General features: G+C 44.9%; 1 protein-coding gene across 1 annotated transcript in view; it reads right to left on the reverse strand.

Moving 5' to 3' along the window:
* Nucleotides 1-18448, reverse strand: part of NID2 (nidogen 2) — a gene marked incomplete at its 3' end in the record, with an annotated part of 74407 nt that overhangs the window by 43413 nt on the left and 12546 nt on the right. The window contains 2 exon segments of the mRNA XM_080707149.1: nucleotides 11980-12692; nucleotides 17432-17664. Coding sequence (XP_080563275.1) covers nucleotides 11980-12692; nucleotides 17432-17664 — 946 coding nt within the window.

An 18448-nucleotide genomic window follows, 5' to 3' on the forward strand; every position in this document is an offset into this window, starting at 1 on the left:
ACCCAGGGGAACTCGCTTGCTTTTTCTTCTGGTGAGAAGTACAGCATACTGCTCCCATTTGGGTCTTGGTGAGCGAAGACGAGGCTGTGCCGTGGTCTGAGCGTGGTAAGATGAAGGCTAACTGGTAAGTGCACGTTAGGATGCACTCTATGAAACCACCATGTTTTGTGGTTCAAAAATGGCCAAATGTCAAAGATTGTGTGTGGTTCAACTGAACAGTGACAGCCTGCTGAGAGGAAGAGAAAGAAGGGAGGCTAGCAATTGTGGTCTACATCTATCCAACCATTCTTTTTTTTCCCCCTTTGGTACTGGAGATGAATCTTGGAATAGTCTACCCCCAAGCTACACCCCCAGCCCTTCTTATTTTTTGTTTTGAAATGGTCTTGCTAGGTTCCCGAGAGTCTTGCTACATCGCTGAAGCTGGCCTTGAACCTGAGGTCCTCCTGTCTCAGCCTCCCAAATAGTGGGATTAAAGGCATGTACCACCACACCCGGTGGTTTGTCTCTTCTTTTTGTCTCTTCTTTTAGGTAACCCTGGACTGGAAAGTAACCTCTAGCTGGTCTCACCGCCAAGAAATTTATTTTCTGAGAAGGAAGGGCCTTTAAAAATGTATACACAGCTACCTTAAAGATAAGTGTAGGGAGAAGGGGGTGAAGAAGAGAGAAAGAAACCGAAAATAAAGCTGTTAGAATGTCTCATATCCCTGCCGGGCGTGGTGGCGCATGCTTGTAATCTCCGCGCTTGGGAGGCGGAGACAGGAGGATCGCGCAGGTTCGAAGCCAGATACTGGCTTAAGAGACCCTGTTTTCAAATAAAAAGTATAAAATAGGTCTGGGAGTGTAGCCCGGAAGTAGAAGGGTTTCCAGAAACCCCAGTACCACCAAAAAGAAAAGAAAAGAAAAGAAAAAAAAAAAGAATGTCTCACATCCCTGCAGGACCTGTTGAGAAGGGTACAGCGCACAAATGATTTCCATGCAACAGTAGAGAACATGAGCTATGGTCACAGACCTTCTAGAAAGCCACAATGACCAGAGTAAGCTGATGCTCCATTGCCCCCATCTTCCACTTATTCTACCCATTATAAAAGGAAAACGAGGTCTATTTGTGCTACAGTGAGATGGAGAATTGGAGCCAATGCCATTGTATATAGAAAATGGTTAAGGTAATGGGGTGTGGCTGGAGGGGACCTGGGGGGTTGCAGGTAAACACAAGGCGCCTTCTCACAGGGCACTGGGGAGTAGGCCAATCCCAAATATGGCCACCAGGAGGCAGAGCGGCTGTGTGTGCTGCTTCTGCCTGGTCCCCAGGATAGTGGGAGTGGGCTAGAGACCCAGCACACAGATAAGGCAGGATGGCACAGAGGTATGGCGGGAGACACAGGTGCTGGCGTGCAGTGCACGTGGGGCCGTGACCTACTAGGTCATGACTGTGTTCCGGGCCTAGGTCTGAAAAGGAGGAAACAGGAGAGGAAGGAAGACATCCAAAGATCAATATTCACCTCGTCAGACAAGAAAAGAAAACAGACTGATGGAAGCAGATACTGCATCTTATACATAACAATCCCGCCAGTAAAAGACTTGTATTAGCAAATAAAAATACAGCAATTAAAGTTAACATTTAAATAGTGCTTAAAAGATGCCAGACACATTTCCACAAGCTTTAACTTAAAATTAATTTTCACGAGAGCTGCAGGTACTGTTTTTGTTTTTTGTTTTTGTTTTTGTTTTTGTTTTTGTTTTGTGGTACTGAGGGTGGAACCCAGGGGCTTTCTACCTCCGGGCTATACTCCCAGACCTATTTTATATTTTACTTGGAAACAGGGTTTAACTAAGTTGCTGAAAGCCTCACTAAGTAGCTGAGGCTGACTTCAAACCTGTGTGATCCTCCTGTCTCAGCCTCCCAAGCGCGGGGATTACAAGTGTGTGCCACCACGCCCAGCACAGGCACTGTTTTTAATCCCTGGATTTCAAATAATGAGGCAAAGAGGATTAATATAACTCACCTAAAGTCACACAGGCAGTGCACAGTAAAGGTGGATCCGAACCTAGTATTCTTTGTTTTCATACTGGGTATTGAACCCAGCAGCATTCTGCCTCTGAGCTATACCCTCAGTCCCTTCAGGGTCTTGCTAAGTTGCTCAGGTTGGCCTGGAACCTGAAGTTCTCCTATCTCAGCCTCCTAAACACTGGGATTAACAGCGTGTATCACCACACCCAGCTTTGAAACCAGAATCATAACCACTTTACTACCCTCCAGTGGGACTGCAGTACATACATCGTATGTACATCGTATGGGCACTGTGATCAGGGGTTTGTGGCTGAGTCCCCAGCAGGTAAGTTTTGAGACAGGAGAATTGCAGGTTCGTGGCCAGCCTCAAGACCTTTTTTTTTTTTTTTTTTTTTTTTTTTTTTTGCAGGTCTGGGGATGGAACTCAGGGGCATTCTATCTCCGAACTACACCCCCTGCCCTATTTTTTATTCTTTATTTTGGAACAGGGTCTCACTAAGTTGCAGAGGGCCTAAGTAGCTGAGGCTGTCCGCAAACTGCGATCCTCCAGTCTCAGCCTCCCAAATGCTGGGATTACAAGTGTGCGCCACCACGCCCGGCTGTGAGTCAGACTTTTTAAACCACGCTTAATGACAAGAGAAGGCAGAGAAGATCATTCAGGTGACTATCACAGCATGCTGAGAAAAAGTACAGGTAAGTACAGTCAGAGGAGCAGTAGCACTGATTTTGAGACAGTATGCGAGAGCTATTTATGTAAATTTTTACAAAGCAGCCATCTAAGCCAGGCGAGGTGATGCACAGTTGTATTCCCAGGCCTTGGGAGGCTGAGACAGGAGGATGGCAGGTTTGTGGCCAGCCTCACCTACTCAGTGAGGCCTGCTGCAACTTAGTCAGACCCTGTTTCAAAATAAAAAATAAAAATAGGACTGGGGTGCAGCTTGGTGGCAGAATGCCTCTGGGTTCAACTCCCAGTACCACAATAAATAAATAAATAAATAAATAAATAAATAAATAAATAAATAAAGGCTGGGGGTATAACTCACAAATAGGATGCCCCTGGGTTCAAACTAAGAACACACACACACACACACACACACACACACACACACACAGCATTAAACTGAGGGGCTGAAGGTCAAACAGATAATCTTGATTCAAGTGGATTATCTGATTAACAATATACAGAATAAAGATTTGATGCAGGCTTGGATGAGAAACTGAAGTTTGATAAAAATAGAAAATTAGGCATAATTCCACTTTTTAATAGGAGAAAGACAGGATTAACTTTTTTAAAAAAAAAAAGCAAGAAAGTGACAGAATTCAGGGCAGGAAAAAATAGAATGGATTATGATAAAAATATTATTGAGGTTGCCATAGAGAAAATTATCACTGTCTATCGCTGGTTTAAGAAAAGTGTGTATGTGGGTGGGGGGAATACCACTCTGAGTAAAAAGAAATGAATGTAACTGAAGTGTGTCGAAATCTCAGGTTTCTCCATCTGGAAAAGTCACAACTAAGTGTGAAATAGCATTAGTGTACTCCTGGCAAAAGTCCAAGAGGGAGGAGGAGCTGCAGGAGGTCTCGGGTCTCAGAGGGAGCTTGGGTGTCTTCAGGTGGCTCTGCAGAGAGGAGACTGTGGATATGCACCATCTCCACCCCCTTGTCTTTAAAATCATCCCTATCTCACACCTGCATCGCCAGGAATCAGAGTGTTTTACTCACCCTACCTCTAAGCACCAAGGCCTAAAGGTGATCGGCTGCAAGTCTACAGGACAGTCATGTTCAGAAGATTCAGTACAAATCAAACCAACTTGTACACACTGTTCTGCTTGGAAATGAAGAAAGTGGTAGAACTCTACTGCATTCCCTTTTATTCCATTGTTTTGTGAAGATTCATTCTTTGGCCCTGTTCCTTCTCTAAGACTGGACTAGGAAACAGGGAGAGGTAGATGGAGGAGAGACGAGACGTTCTGAGTCGGGCTAACTGAACTAAATCACGAGGCGAGGTCATAGCTTTTATACAGGTGAAAAGAGACACAGCCACACGGCTAGGAACATACACAGGCAATGATGACTTTTCAGTTTTAAGAACTTGGCCTCACAGGTTTTATGTGCATTGGAAACCAGACAATCTGTTTCTACAACAGCACACTGAGTGTTCTACAAAAGCCTACTATCAGGTGCGTACTATACTTATGATGATTAACTAGTTATTGATAAACTCACCTGAGTCTTCTCAGATGGCTTTTCAGTGGAAAACTGTATTTTTAGAATGGAACTCACTTAGCTGAGCACACACTTGCCTTGCAGCCCGTAGCAGCCACAAAAGAGAAAGGAGTGAGTTTGCTCCTTTATAATACCTCCTCCCCACCTGACCTCGCGCCCAGGGGTGTACCGGTATTGGAAACGGCCTAGGAAGATTTGGGAAAGCTCTGATTATTAATATATTTCAAAAGAAAATAATTGATATATTTCAAAATAGTTGTGTCAAAATGGCGGCAGACATGGGTAAAGAAAGGACTTGATTTCTGCCCTTAAACAGACAGCTATTCCAATGTAAATTAACCTAGCTCAAAGCAATTAACCAGTCAATAGGAGAGGAGAACTAGGCCTATCTCTATCTAAAGACAGATCTACATGATTGGATAAGCCAGCTAAGATGGTAGGAGGGGTCGACTTCATGATAGAAGACACCTTGCTGGGGGAGGTACCTTACAGGGGCGTTCACTACATTAGAGTCACGCAAACAAGATTGAGGTTATGGGTATAAAAGGCCGAGTCCACGTGTAAGCCCGTTGGAGTATTCATTTCGAGTCACCCCCCCATGCCATTTTGGCATGGGGCTATATTTCTATTTTCTGTATTTCTATCTTTCTAATAAACTTCTTTAAATCTTCAGCAACTGTCCAAGCTATGCATATTTATTCTTAGCTTAGGACAAGAATCCATGGTTTTTCTTCTGTTTGGAGTCGTTTTGGATTTTGTTATGGGTTGGGGGAAAGTGTGTCCGGGACCCTCGCAGGGGTTCCCAGGAAACAGTTTCCACAAACCATATTCTCCCAATCCGTAACAAGGGGCACACACAGATTTACACACTTAACACTTAAAATGGCAGCTTGTTAGGTGAAAGGCAAAGGCCTCTTGCAGTTTTCCTTCATTTATTCAATAACTGGATGAATGTTAACTTAGCACGTCTTCTAGCCTTGGCGCTGGCTCAGAGATCAGGGATAGAGCTGGGACCAAAAAGAGACAAAAATTCCTGTTCTGAAGCCTACATTCTCGTGGGCAGCGGTCCTTGAACAAGTAAAGTATTCAGTACTCATGGATGTGTGAAGAGAAATTCAGCAGGGCTAGAGGGGGCAGGTGCCGGCCCTTCCTTCCTTCCATTCTATGTGGTACTAGGAATTCAACCCAGGGGCATTCTACCACTGAGGGACATCCTCAGTCCTATTTCATTTTTTTATTTTGAAACAGGGTCTCCCTAAGTTATGGCACACTAGCCCGGAATCTGCCATCCTCCTATCTCAGCCTCCCAAGTTCTGGGATTAGAGGTGTGGGCCACCGCAATGGTTCCTCTTGTTCTTTTAAACTGCATGGACCTTGAGAGAATATGAGTTTGGGGCAGAAATGTGAGACAAGGGAATAAGCCTCATGGGCAGGTGGGAGCAGGCACTCGCTCTGAAACAGGAAGGTGCAGAAGTTGGCCTGGGCCATTCACACGGGGTCTCGGGAAGGATTTGGGCTTTAGTCTGAGTGAGATGGGAAGATGCTGAAGAGTTCTAAGTAGAAAAGTGGCCAGAATGGACTTAAGCCAGGAAGGAAGCAGGGCGTGTGGCGCAGTTATAATCCCAGTACTTGGGAGGCTGAGATAGGAGGAGCACAGGTTCAAAGCCAGCCTCAACAATTTAGGGAGGCCCTGTTTCAAAAAATAAAAGAATAAAATAGGGGTGAGGGTATATCTCAGAGGTAGAATGCCCCTGGCTTCCATCCCCAGTACCACAAAGAGAAAAGTCAGGAAGAAGTGATGCCTTGGTAGTAAAAAGTGCTAGCAGTAACACACACGAGAGGGCAACAGATCTGGGGTACTTTGAGCAGGTCCAAAATGGTTGGCTGATGGATCAGAAGTGGGGTGTGAGACAAAAAGAGAGGGAAGTCCAGGGTGGCACTGGAGTCTTGGCCCGGGGCACTGGAAGGTAGCATTGCGCTTCCAATGGAGGGCAGGTTCGGGGATGGAGCTCTGGCCACTGGTGAGGACGTCGGAAAATCCTCCCAGCCTTACCTGCAACTGACCCTCAGCGCAGTGCCCCTCAAGGCCCCACAGGAAAGCTGCGTCCCTCTCCTCTCCTGCGGAGTCGCGGCCACTACATCAGGGTCACCTGAGATGCTTGTTCCAGATGCAAATAGTGAGGCCTGCCTTGAGCCTGCCAATTCCAGCCCTCTGGGTGGGGGTGGGGACTCCTGCACCTCAGCCCTTCCAAAGGAGTCTATTGGCAACTGATGGCAACCCCCAAGGATGTTCACAAGCCTCCTGTTTCTCAGCCAGAGCTTCCTCGTTAACTCGGCTAATGAGTTTAATCTGACCCTTAGCAGCGGCCGGGGCAGGTGGGACATCAGGGGTGCTCTTGTATTCATTCCTGGCCATCTCTCTGAAAAGGAGAGCACGGTGCTCGTGACCCCGTTGGACATCAAGCCACGAGGATGTAACGTGAAGATTCTTTGTGGTGGGAAGAGAAGCACAGGGCCAGGCCCTTCCCTGATAAAGTGGGAGAAACGGAACTAGAGATGCGATACCACGCATGCCTAGCTAGCCAGCACAGGAAAATCCAGACTTCCTGCCAACATGGTGTCTCAAGTTTCTGCGAGAATTTTTATTAGAGTCGAAGATGCTGCACGGTTTGAGGTCTGGGAATCAAGGCCTGGGTACCAGGGGATGAGATGTTCAGTAAGCATTTCCAAACAGCAAGGGGCCATTTGTATCCTCTTTACATCACTGTTTGGATGTATTACCACCACACCTTTTTCCTATTCTGGTAAGAGACATTAGCTCCATTTTACAGATGAGAAAACAGAGGCCAACCTTCTGGCTCTAAATCCCACACTCTTTCCAGGACACAGTGAGCATCAGAATCGCCTACGCAATGTTGATTCTGGTTTAGAAGGTAGAAGAAAGAGAGGAAATCAGTGTTCTTAACCAGGGCCCGGGTGCCTTTGGACAGTGGACTAGAGCCCATACTTTTGAGAAATGTCACTTGTTTTATTTTGGGAGATGGGAAGAAGAATTTGTACTGGGATTGAACTCAGGAGCGTTCTACTTCTGAGCTACACCTCCAGCACTTTTTTCTTTTGAACAGGCTCTCACTAAGTTGCTGAGTCTGGCCAGAAGCCTGCAATCCTCTGCCTCAGCCTCCCAAGTACTAGGATTATAGGCACGTACCATCAGGCCAGGCAATAAATACGTCTTCCTTCCATAGCTTCCTCTTCTGACCTGAGCCCCATGGGAAGGCTGTTGCCAGACCCTCTGGGCTCCACACTGCGAGGGAGCTCCAGTCCCGGAGCCAAAATGGTACAGAGTGGAATCTGCCTGCATTTCTGCACACAGCCACAGGCTGAGGCTGCCAGGCAGGAATGAGCTCAATTGGTCACAGATTTAACAGAGGTTTGATAATTGCTAAAGAAATCTTAACATGAAAAAATATTTAAATCTCACTTCTATTTTTCATTTAATGCTTTTTTTTTAATCTTCTCACTTCCTTTAAAAGAAAGAAAAATGGGGTGAGGCAAAGGCGTGGCCAAAGTACTTGAGGCTTGTCCTAATTGGGAGTTTAAATGGAAATGGAAAATTCTCCTCCGCTGCACTGTTCTGACCCATCCTTCAATCTTCATTTTCCCAGAAACACATAAGCCCTCATCTTCAGCCCTTGGCCGGCCTGCCCTTCTCCATGAGGGCTCTGGTCCAGCCTGTTCCAGGGTATGGAACAAGTTCATCATCATGGGGTCATGGAGGGCATCCTGCACGGACTGCCCCGTGGTGGCGAGGTCCTGCTTTTTAGCAACTTTGATTGCTACTTCAGGAAAAAGAGCCAACCCTTTACTGGAGGACTGTTTTTTGCCTATGGCCTATGGTTCCCCACCTCCTAGATTGACAGACTGGAGAGAAAACTATACCCCCTTTGTAATAAAAAGCAGCGGTGTGCTCTCCCTCACCCCTGTTTGCATGGCTGTTCATGTTTGATGTGTGTATGGTGTGCAGTGATGAGGACCTTCGGGGTGACGATTTACATAATTTGTCCAGACGCCAGCAGGCTCTCTCCACTTCTGGAGAAGGAACAGAGCCCTACCAAGGTATCTCCCATGCAGGCGTCATCCCAGATCTGGGGCTTCCATTTTCTCGCAGGCCTCAGCAACCCAGTGATGCGTGGAGAGCATGGGGCCCGAGGGCTGGACCGGCACGGCACCTGCAGGAGCTCATCCCAGGGTGGACTCCCAGTGAACAGCCGCTCCTGCAGCCCCCCACGAGGCCTGAGCGAGCGTGGAGCCATGGGAACCCCGCTCAAGCCGGGCCCTCCCAGCACCCTGCCACCCAAGTGGAGAGAAGAGGATCCCAAGGGCTGTCACTCTCACATTCTAGTTCATCAAATGGACCAAGATTAAATTCATCTTTGTATAGTAGCTCCTCAGCAGGCTTGAGATCATCTGACTCCGTACTTAAGTCAACCCGCTTCCTGGCTGCTCACACCCAGGTGCCAAAGCCCCCTCTGGCAACCCCTCTCATTCCTCCCTTCTCTTCCCTCCTTTCTTTTCTCTGCTCTCTCTCTTACTTCAGACCCCCAAGGCCCAGCCAAGCCTTTCCTCCTTCCTCCGAGGTTTCCCTGGCTGCAGGACAGGCAGCTGCTGCCTTCGCCGGGACCTCACCGCTTCCTCTCGTTCTTGCATGTCTTTGGCAGTCTTGGGCTACCTCTCAGATGTAGAGCAAGTTACCCTATCTCTCCCGCCTTTAGCTTCTGCCTCTACTACACGGGAAGGACAACAGGCTCTACCTTGGCGGCAATTCTGAGTAATACGACCATCTAGTCCAAAGCAAAGTCCCTGCTTGGAGGATCAGTGGGCCCTTCATAAGTACTCGTGAAAACTGCCAGTAGTGCCTAGTTCAGAGAAAAGTGCACTGTAGTGGGTACCAGGGTAGCTTTTGGGGTTCACAAAAAGCTGCTGGAGCTCTGTGCAGAAACAAGACACCTCAGAGAAAGGAGGCTCACACGTCTACCAAGTTGCTGGTTCTGTGGTCTATGAGAACCAAACAAAGCAAATAAGCATGCTGGGGGCCAGACCGGAGTGCATCTGGGGCAGTATTGCCTGGTGTAGGCATAATCTGAAAAAAAAATCTAGCTTTCTGAAATTTAAAAGTCTATAAAAAAAATCCCTTTGATGAAAAATATTAAAAAGATAATTTTTTTTTCTGGGCCTTTAAACCTTAATTTCTTGGTTTGGCAAGATAAGTACTATAAGCTAAAAGGGGAAGCTAAAATGTAGTGGATGTGGTGCTTCGCATGCCCAGTTTTAATTTTCATAACTATGTAATGAGATCTGTGATATCTCCAGCTTATAGTAGAGGAAAACAGGGGTCAGCAGAGTACATGTCTTGCCTAAAACCACAAAGCAGGGTGTGGGATCAAGGCCAAGTCCACCAAGCACCAAAACCCAGGCTCTTGGAAAAGGCCGAGTTGATGTTGGTCCATAGAAGTGATGTTCTCTGTGGGTCTTTGCTACTTCAAGCCATCAGCATCCCAGAGTGAGCCCACCACCCCCTGTGCACCTCTGGGGTACCAAAGTTTTATTTGAGGGAAAAAAAATCCACTGCTGGCCAAAAACAATAACAAAAAAGGTATTTAACAACTGCATATTTCTATACTTCACACATCTTCCTAACATTCCTTTTATTTAAAAAAGGCTATTTCTTTTCTCCTCCAAGACTTAAAAACTTCTAATTAATTTTTCCCCTCAAATGTCTCCATGTATTCCTCAGATTTTTCATATATATTTTGCCATTTCCAGCTGTCAGTCATGGGCTACATTCAGCTGTTGATAACTATCACAACTCGTGCCTGCAAGGGATGAGGCCGCTGCCTTCAGTTCTCCACGGCAAACGCCCCACGCTGTCACGCAGTGAGCTCAGCCCCTCACAGCTCAAAGCAGGGCGTGCAGCTTCTCTTTAGGTCTTCACTAAGATGACGTGATAGAGCTGCTTTTTAATATTCCCAAGCTCTTCCCAGGCCAGGAAATCACCAACCATACATGAAAGACCATCAAGGAATGTATCTTTATCTCAAAATCCCTTTGTGAAAAGCTTTGATACTTGGCTTTAAAAATCTCTTTAGATACAGAGAACTCATACTGAACATTCTGGAGATTGTTAAAAGGACATGAAGGTTCAGCAGCCTTCCAATAAAACCCTCATCGTCAGCCATAAAACCCTGGCCCCTTAGACACAAATTAAGGCAAAACTATTAAATAAGCACTTTCTTCATTCTCTACCCATCCTCTACCCCATTCCCATTGTTTTAAATCTTCTAAAACTAGTAACAGTAGCTCTTATTTATTTACTTATTTATTTGGTGGTACTGGAGGTGGAACCCAGGGGCTTTCTATCTCTGGGCTATACTCCCTGACCTATTTTATACTTTATTTGGAAACAGGGTCTCACTGAGTTGCTGAGAGCCTCACTAAGTAGCTGAGGCTGGCTTTGAACCTGTGCGATCCTTCTGTCTCAGCCTCCCAAGTGCTGGGATTACAAGCGTGAGCCACCATGTCCAGCTCCTATTTATTTTTTAGAGCCTATCAGTGTGGCCACTAAGTATTCCTCATTTAATACACCTAATAAACTCATGAGAAAACAGAGGCTTGGGGGTTATACAAGCCGCCTTGAGGCAGCCAGGATTCAAATTCAAATCTGACACCAACGCTTTTCCTCTAATTATTACACAATGCCACATTAGTCACAAAATATTTTCTTCCCTCTTGAAATAAGTCCTTTCCCAAGAGAAATCCTACAGATCAATGCCACAGCAGAATAGAAGGCCTTCTTTGCTAAGTCAGCAGGTTTTCTGACCCAAAAGGGACAGAAAAACAGAAAAGATTAAAAAAAAGAAAAAGAAAAGAAAATTCAGAAGAAAACTTCTGCCTCTGAGCTCTTCCCTCCTGGTAGAGGTCAGATGTGCAGTCCCTGGAACAAGCGCAATACATCTGTAGTCAGTTTCCCATCTGAGTCTCTACATCCCTGGTGGGGGACAAGAAGCCGCCAGGACAAGTCTCCAGTAGGAAGAGAAGGCCACAGGGGCTCCTTCCTCTCCTCACATTTCCCCTCTTGCCTCCTGCTCCGCTCAGTGAGTCATGAAATAAGGACAAGTCTCCAAGGAGACCCAGCTGCATAGCCATGAACCAGAAATGACAGCAGACACAGGTGGGCCTCCATCTCCTTTCCCCAGAGCCTCTTTCGCCCACACACCACACATGTGTCCAACCCAGGGCAGCGGAAGGGCTGTCCCACAGGCTGCTGTGACTCTGGCCTGCTCTGGGGAGCCAACCCCATTCATGACTCCAAGCCCAAGCACCCGCCGGGCCCTCCGCCCACCGAACTGTGCACGAGGCTACAGAATGTTTCACCTTTGCTGAACTCTCAAGCTGAAATATTTCATTACACTTGAGAGCGTAGCTGGCACCGGCAGCCCAGCTCTTCCCCTCTCATTGCATGAGGCCTCTTTTTTTTAAAACACATTATTAATGGTCAAGAGACTCCAACCAGAACCTCCTGCCAAGATTTATTTGGCAAAGAGAATTTATCTCCTGCAGCACAGGGAGTAAAAATCAGTTTCCAATCTTCTAGCTAAACTTTTCGCCTACTCGCTTGAGAGAAAAAGTATGACTCTACCAGTGTTTTTCAGATGCAATCTTAGCGCCTGTTTTTCTGATGCACTCACCTGGGATGTTGGAACCGGTGCCGTCCTCCACTCCTACCCGGTACCTCCCTGGACTCAGGTCTGGAGTATGACCTTGCACAACTTCCCCTTCAGGATGGGTTACAGAGGCATCTGGTTTTGAAGGCGTGGTCCCTCCATCTGGGTAGGGCTGGATGCTTCTGTTTCCAGGGTAGGGCGGTGGGCCTTCCTGGGAAGGAACTAGGGGGGCTCCATCAACCTCTGGTGGACCTGAGGTTCGAATCTCTGTCTGGTCCACAGGCTCCCCTTGGCCTTCTAAATCCGGGGCCTCTCCCTCCCCTAGAGACACTCCTTCTCTGGTGTGAGGGTCCAAGGTAGCAGATTCTGTTTCAGGATGGGATGGCCAGTCACTGGGCACTGGGTGAGGGAGAGGGGAAGCCAGACCAGCGTCCGGAGGAGAGATGCCACCTCCTAAGAGATCCCGGTCGGCTTTTGACTGGAAGGACACGTTGACCCTGCTGTGGTCATCCAGGGCCTCCTCTGGTTCACCTGGGGGGTACTCGATTTCTTCCTCGTTCTCATCATAATAATCCAAATCATCGTCAGCAAAGTCACTTTCTAAGGCTGCAGCTTTGCCTAAGGAAGCACGGGCAGTGGGAAGGTCCCCATCAACCGCTGCAGGCCTGATGTTGTCCAGGGGGAACCTGCTGCCGATATGAAATGCCCACACTCCAGGAATCCCCAGGTTGCTTAGTCTAGATAGAAAGGAAACAGTTCACCGTTACAAAAATGTCCATTCACACTCCTTCCTGCAAAAGCAGGCGATTTGTTTCAAAACTGAGAGACTATTAAGATCAGACTCAGGATTTCCCCTGGTGTTTAACACCAAATAAAACCCTATTTGCAAGGTAGCTAAAAGGAATATACTGGAATTTTGATATAAATTACCTTTTATTTAACATTATGTTTTGAATAGCAGACCATCATGTTATAAATCTGCTCTACAACTCAAATGTTCATCTAAAATTTGGCTATTTGAAAACAAATAGGGGGATATGGGAATAATGTATCTCTCCTCTACTTGTCTAAAAACTTGTAACAGGGTTCAGAAAACTTATTCTTAAAACCCTTCACCAAACACTTAAGCAATAATGACCTCTATATGCTTTGGTTATGTATCTGCTCCTGTGCCAAGTACTTAATATTCTGCACTATACTGCAATGGAGGGCCAGGGACCATGCCTAATTTTACTGGGGGAGAAATGGGTTTTGAGAGGTTGGCTAATCTTAAGATCACGTAACTAATCATTGGTAAAGCCTGGACTTGATTTCAGTGATAACACCGAAGCCCTTCCTCTAGACTTAGACATTTTATTAGGTCGGAAAGCAAAAACACAGATGCCAGTCAGCATCTGGATTATCAATATCACTCTTTGGAAAGCTGAAGACATTTCATTATTTTTTCACATGGACCAATTGTATTTGCAACTAATCCATCAAGAACAATGAATCCGTTTTTAAAAATTCAAAAAAAATGTAAATGTCCAAGTCTAAAAGATTTCAATCAAATGCAAAACTAAGTGAAGGACAAAATAAGAATGTAGCTTAGTCAAAACAAAAGACATCCTCGATGAGAAGTATTTGCAGAAATATCTGAACACCAATCGCCCATTTTCTTCACTAGAGAGAAACATCAATTCCATGTATCCTAATATCCTGATATTAGGATATCTTCCAAATATCCTAATAAGTCACTATTTTAGAGTCAGTGATACACTCTGAAGAGAACAAGTACAAGTATGATTGCTATAGATAAGAGAAAGCTTGAGCTTATAGTAAGGATCTGGCTAGCTTAAATATACCAGCTCTTTTAATCAGCAGGTGTTTGTATAAAATACATCCTCAAATTCTCTCATGTAATAAAATTTCTTCAGTAGTCAGAAATTAAGAATAAGAGTACATAATTAATAAAATAATAAAATGTACTGAATTGTATAAGAACAAGAGATCTTTGCTCTTTTGAATAATTCATCATGTTCCCCTCAATTTCTAGAGTAATAATATTTTTAAATGGCCTTTAAAATTCTCTCTCAGATTTTTTGTTTTGTTTTGTTCTGGGGACCAAGGCCAGGTGTATTCTACCACTGAGCTACACCCTCAGCCTATTTATTTATTTACTTACTTATTTATCTAACAGAGTCTTGCTATATTGCTGAGCCTGGTCTCCAACCTGCAATCCTTTCTGTCTCAGCCTCCCCTGTACTATGAATAAAGACGTGTGCCACCATGCCCCGCTTTGTATGTGTATTTGTGAGTGTACAAATACACAGCTGCTGCTGCTCTTGTAGTTAATTCGGGGGAAAAGTAAAAAAGAGCAAAACTGCAATCTTTTTGCAATATGCTATGTACAGAGAGTATGTTCATAAGAAACAATGTTAGTGTTTTTCAGCAAACAAATAAGGGAAACCACAGAAAACATGAGAAGCCAGGTGTGGTTGCGCACACCTGTAATTCCAGTCCTTGGGAAGCTAAAACAAAGGATTGCAAGTGTGAGGCCAGCTTCAGTAACTTAACAAGACTTGTTTCAAAATAAAAAATAAAATAGGGCTGAGGGTGTAGTTAGGAGGTAGAATGCCTCTGAGTTTAACTCCAAAACCAAAAAGAAAAAGCAAGCAAGCAAGCAAGAAAGAAAGAAAATAAGAAAATCCTAGAGGTCTAGGATATTGACTTTATTACCACATTAGAAATGCTACAGCTATGAAATTTCCTCTTGAACTTAGAAACAAAACTATAAATGCTTCAAAGGTAGGAATATACAAGTAGTAGCAGATAAAAGCTACATAAAATTGCCTTCTAATGAAATACAAATCACTATCCTGGTTTTTGTCATTGTACATTATGATAAAGCAGCCAGTTTGAGTTTATTGTGAGATGGAACTTAATTTATTTCCCAGAAAGGAAAAGCAGGCTACAAAATGAGATAATGCCTTCGCGCCTGGATTATTAGGAAGATTAAGTATAGAAAACCACATAAAATGCCTGTCCTGGGTCCTGTGCACAAGACCTACTTAGTACTACTGGCTTTTAAAAGTTCTGATATATACCTAAAATTCTGGAAAAATTGATAACACTAGTTAACACCTGAAGTAGTGCTTTGGGTGAGGTTTACTCTCATTTCACTCTATTCTGCAATGGCTGTACATTATTTTTTTTATGTTAAACATGGATTACACCAAAAACATCCCTCTATGAGTCTCTTTGGCCCCATATCTTATTCTTCTCTCCTCAGGCAACTCAGAGATTTCTGGTAAGAATCAAAGATAAAAACAAAGCCCAGCATGATGGCACATATCTGTAATCCCAGTACTTGGCAGGCCGAGACAAGAGGATCACAGGTTTGCAGCCAGCCTCAGCAACTTAGCAAGGTCCTCCACGATTTAGTAGGATCCTGTTTCAAAATTTAAAAAATTAAATAAAGTAGGGATGGGGCTGTAGCTCAAAGGTAGAATAACCCTGGGTTCAATCTCCGGTAAGGAAGAAAGGAAGGAAGGAAGGAAGGAAGGAAGGATGCATCTGTAAGCTCCTGAGTAGAAGAGGAGTTTGGAGAGGAGGGAGATCAAGCCAGGAACAGGATTTGCTCCAGAGAATAGACAGACTGGCAGCCTAGATGGAGACCTAAAAATGCCCAAGGTGGGTCACAGAATGGGAAAGAAGACAAGGACTCAGCATAAAATAGAGTAAGTGGTTCAGCACTCCAGGCCTGTGCTGGGGTTGTGGCTTGACCACTCAACTCAGATCATAGTAACTGACAACTTCCTCAAGCTTCTTCATAAAATTGAGAAAACAGGGGTACTGGTTTCCTGTGATCTTGGTGAGTTTTAATCAAGATAACATCTGGAAAATATTTAGCAGAATACTTAGCAAATAATAAGCTCTCAATAAATGTCAGCTCTGAAAAACCTTATGTGGTTATAATGCCTACTCTCTGGTAGCTGAGCAGAGCACATGTCACGCACAAGAGTAAGATGTGTCTGTACCCAGGAATGGTTTAACAAAACCTAGACACAGCCGGACGCAGTGGAGCACACCTGTAATACCAGCACTTGAGATGCTGAGACAGAAAGATTCCAAGTTTGAGGCAGCAGGACGTGATAACTTTGCATGACCCTATTTCAAAATAAAAAAATAAAACAGGGCCGGGGGTGTAGCTCAAAGGTTAAAAGCCCCTGGTTTCAATCCCTAGTACCACAAAAGAAAAAAATAAAGTAAAAGCCCTGAGAAGCAGTTAAGAGAGGAAAGGAAGTAACAAATGTGTTCTGTCTGGTTTCTGGACCAGTATTCCGGAAAGGGATAAAAGCAAAAACAAAAAAACAAACAAAGCCTAAAACACCAGGGTTAATAAAATTCACACTGGCCCTAACTGGGTGGACAAAAGGCGCCTATGTTTAATATTGCTGTAGTGGAGTAAGCCTCGGATGGGACAAAAGAATGGGCTCAGCTCTGGGAACCCCATGGAAAAGCAACCACTATGGTTTCAGGTAACAAAACCATAAAGAAATCTTGAGACTTCTAAAAATCTACCAATCCAGTCAGGCACAGTGTTGCATTGCCTGTAACTCTGGTACTTGAGAGGCTAAAATAGAAAGATTGAAGTTTCAAGGCCAGCCTCAGCAATGTATCTAGACTCTCAGCAACCTAGCAAGACCCTGTTTCAAAACAAAAAACGGGGGTGGGGGATTAGGGTGTAGCTTGAAGGTAGAGCATCCTAGTTTTCAATCCAAAATACCCAAAAAATCTACAATCTGATTTTTAAAAATAGTATTCTTATTATAGTGTGTGTGTGTGTGTGTGTGTGTGTGTGTGTGCGCGCGCGCGCACGCACACATGCATGTGATACTGGGGATTAAACCCAAGGGAATTCTACCTCTGAGCTACAATCCCATTCTTTTTTATTTTTGTTTTGAAACAGAGTCTCACTAGGTTGTTGAGAGTCTCACTAAGTTGCTAAGGCTGATCTTGAACCTGTTTTCCTCTTGTCTCAAGCCTCCCAAGTACTGGGATCACAGAAGTGCACCACCACACCCAGCTTTAATTTAATTTTTAACAGTAAATGTCCAAGAGACTAAATCCTCCTGTGAAATGATTAACCTAAAAAGACTCCCATCTAGGCAGTATATTACTGGATATTTTTATGTGGTTCCAAGATAATGTTTTTCAAAGTAAGCCTCAGTGGTTCCGCAAATATACAAACACACACACACTGCTCTGTTTCTGGTATTTATACCCAACAGGGCAAGGAAAATAAAGGACCTTTTATATCTTAGAGAATTTAAGCCTCCCAGGGTCCAATCCAGGGTCCTGGTTTCGACTCGGGGCCTTTCTTAGAAGCCACCAAGCTATTATTTAATGGTCTGCGGCCTCTCAAGTTTGGCTCCTTCCTAAATGTCCTTATGTTGAAACAGCCAAGACCTTCATTCAGCTCCATGCTACTTACTGGTAGAGATTTTTCACAGACTGCTCATTGCTCGTCACGCTGAAATACGGTCCTTCTTGCTTCAGGTCATCGGTCTCACCGCGGCAGAAACCCACGCGAGCCGGGAGCTGGAGCTGGGCATTGTAAGACTCTTTGGGGCGGGTTCCGTAGAAACGAAGGCCATTGGCAGGATAGAGAAAGAGGGCGTAGGTATCAGACTGGTCATATGCCAACACTGCCTGGAAAGTGTTCAGCTGTGAAAAAAAGTCATTGAAACATCCTTAAAACAACAAGCAAACACAAGAAAAAAGGAATAGAAAGCAGCTCAGCATCCTGCAGAAAGGACTGCCCTCCATCTCAGGATTTCCCCAAATTGGTTTTAAACATAATCTTGGAACCCGGTGCAGTGATGCACACTTGTAATCCCAGCATTCGAGAGGCTGAGACTGGAGGATCACGGTTCGCAGATAGCTTCAGCTACTTAGGGAGGCCCTCTGCAACTCAGTGAGACCCTGTTTCAAAATAAAGAATAAAATACAGGTCAGGGGGTATAGTTCGGAGGTCGAATGCCTCTGGGTTCCATTCCCAGACACCCCCCCCACACACAAAACTCATAATCTTCTTTAGGATTTCCTCTTCAAATCATAAATATAACTTTATAAATGATATTACTTATTATTAGCACCTTCTAGTACCTAACTCATTCGATCATTCATTAATTTTTGTGTGTGTGTATGGTGCTTGGGATTGAACCCAGGGGCATTCTACCTTCTAGCTACATCCCCAGCCCGATTTTTTATTCTTTATTTTGAAACAAGGTCTCACTAAGTTCTGGAGAGCCTCACTAAATAGCTGAGGCTGGCTACGAATCTGCAATCCTCCTGTCTCAGCCCCCCAAGTACTAGGATTACAAGCCCAGTGTGCCTCCATGCTGACCCATTCATTAATTAATTTTATGTGTGTGTAGCACCGGGGATGGAACCCAGGGGCATTCTACCTCCAGGCTACACCCCCAGCCCTATTTTATTATTTTTGAAA

Source organism: Muscardinus avellanarius (genome assembly GCF_963383645.1).
Source record: "Muscardinus avellanarius genome assembly, chromosome: 12".
In the NCBI taxonomy this organism is placed as follows: Eukaryota; Metazoa; Chordata; class Mammalia; order Rodentia; family Gliridae; genus Muscardinus; species Muscardinus avellanarius.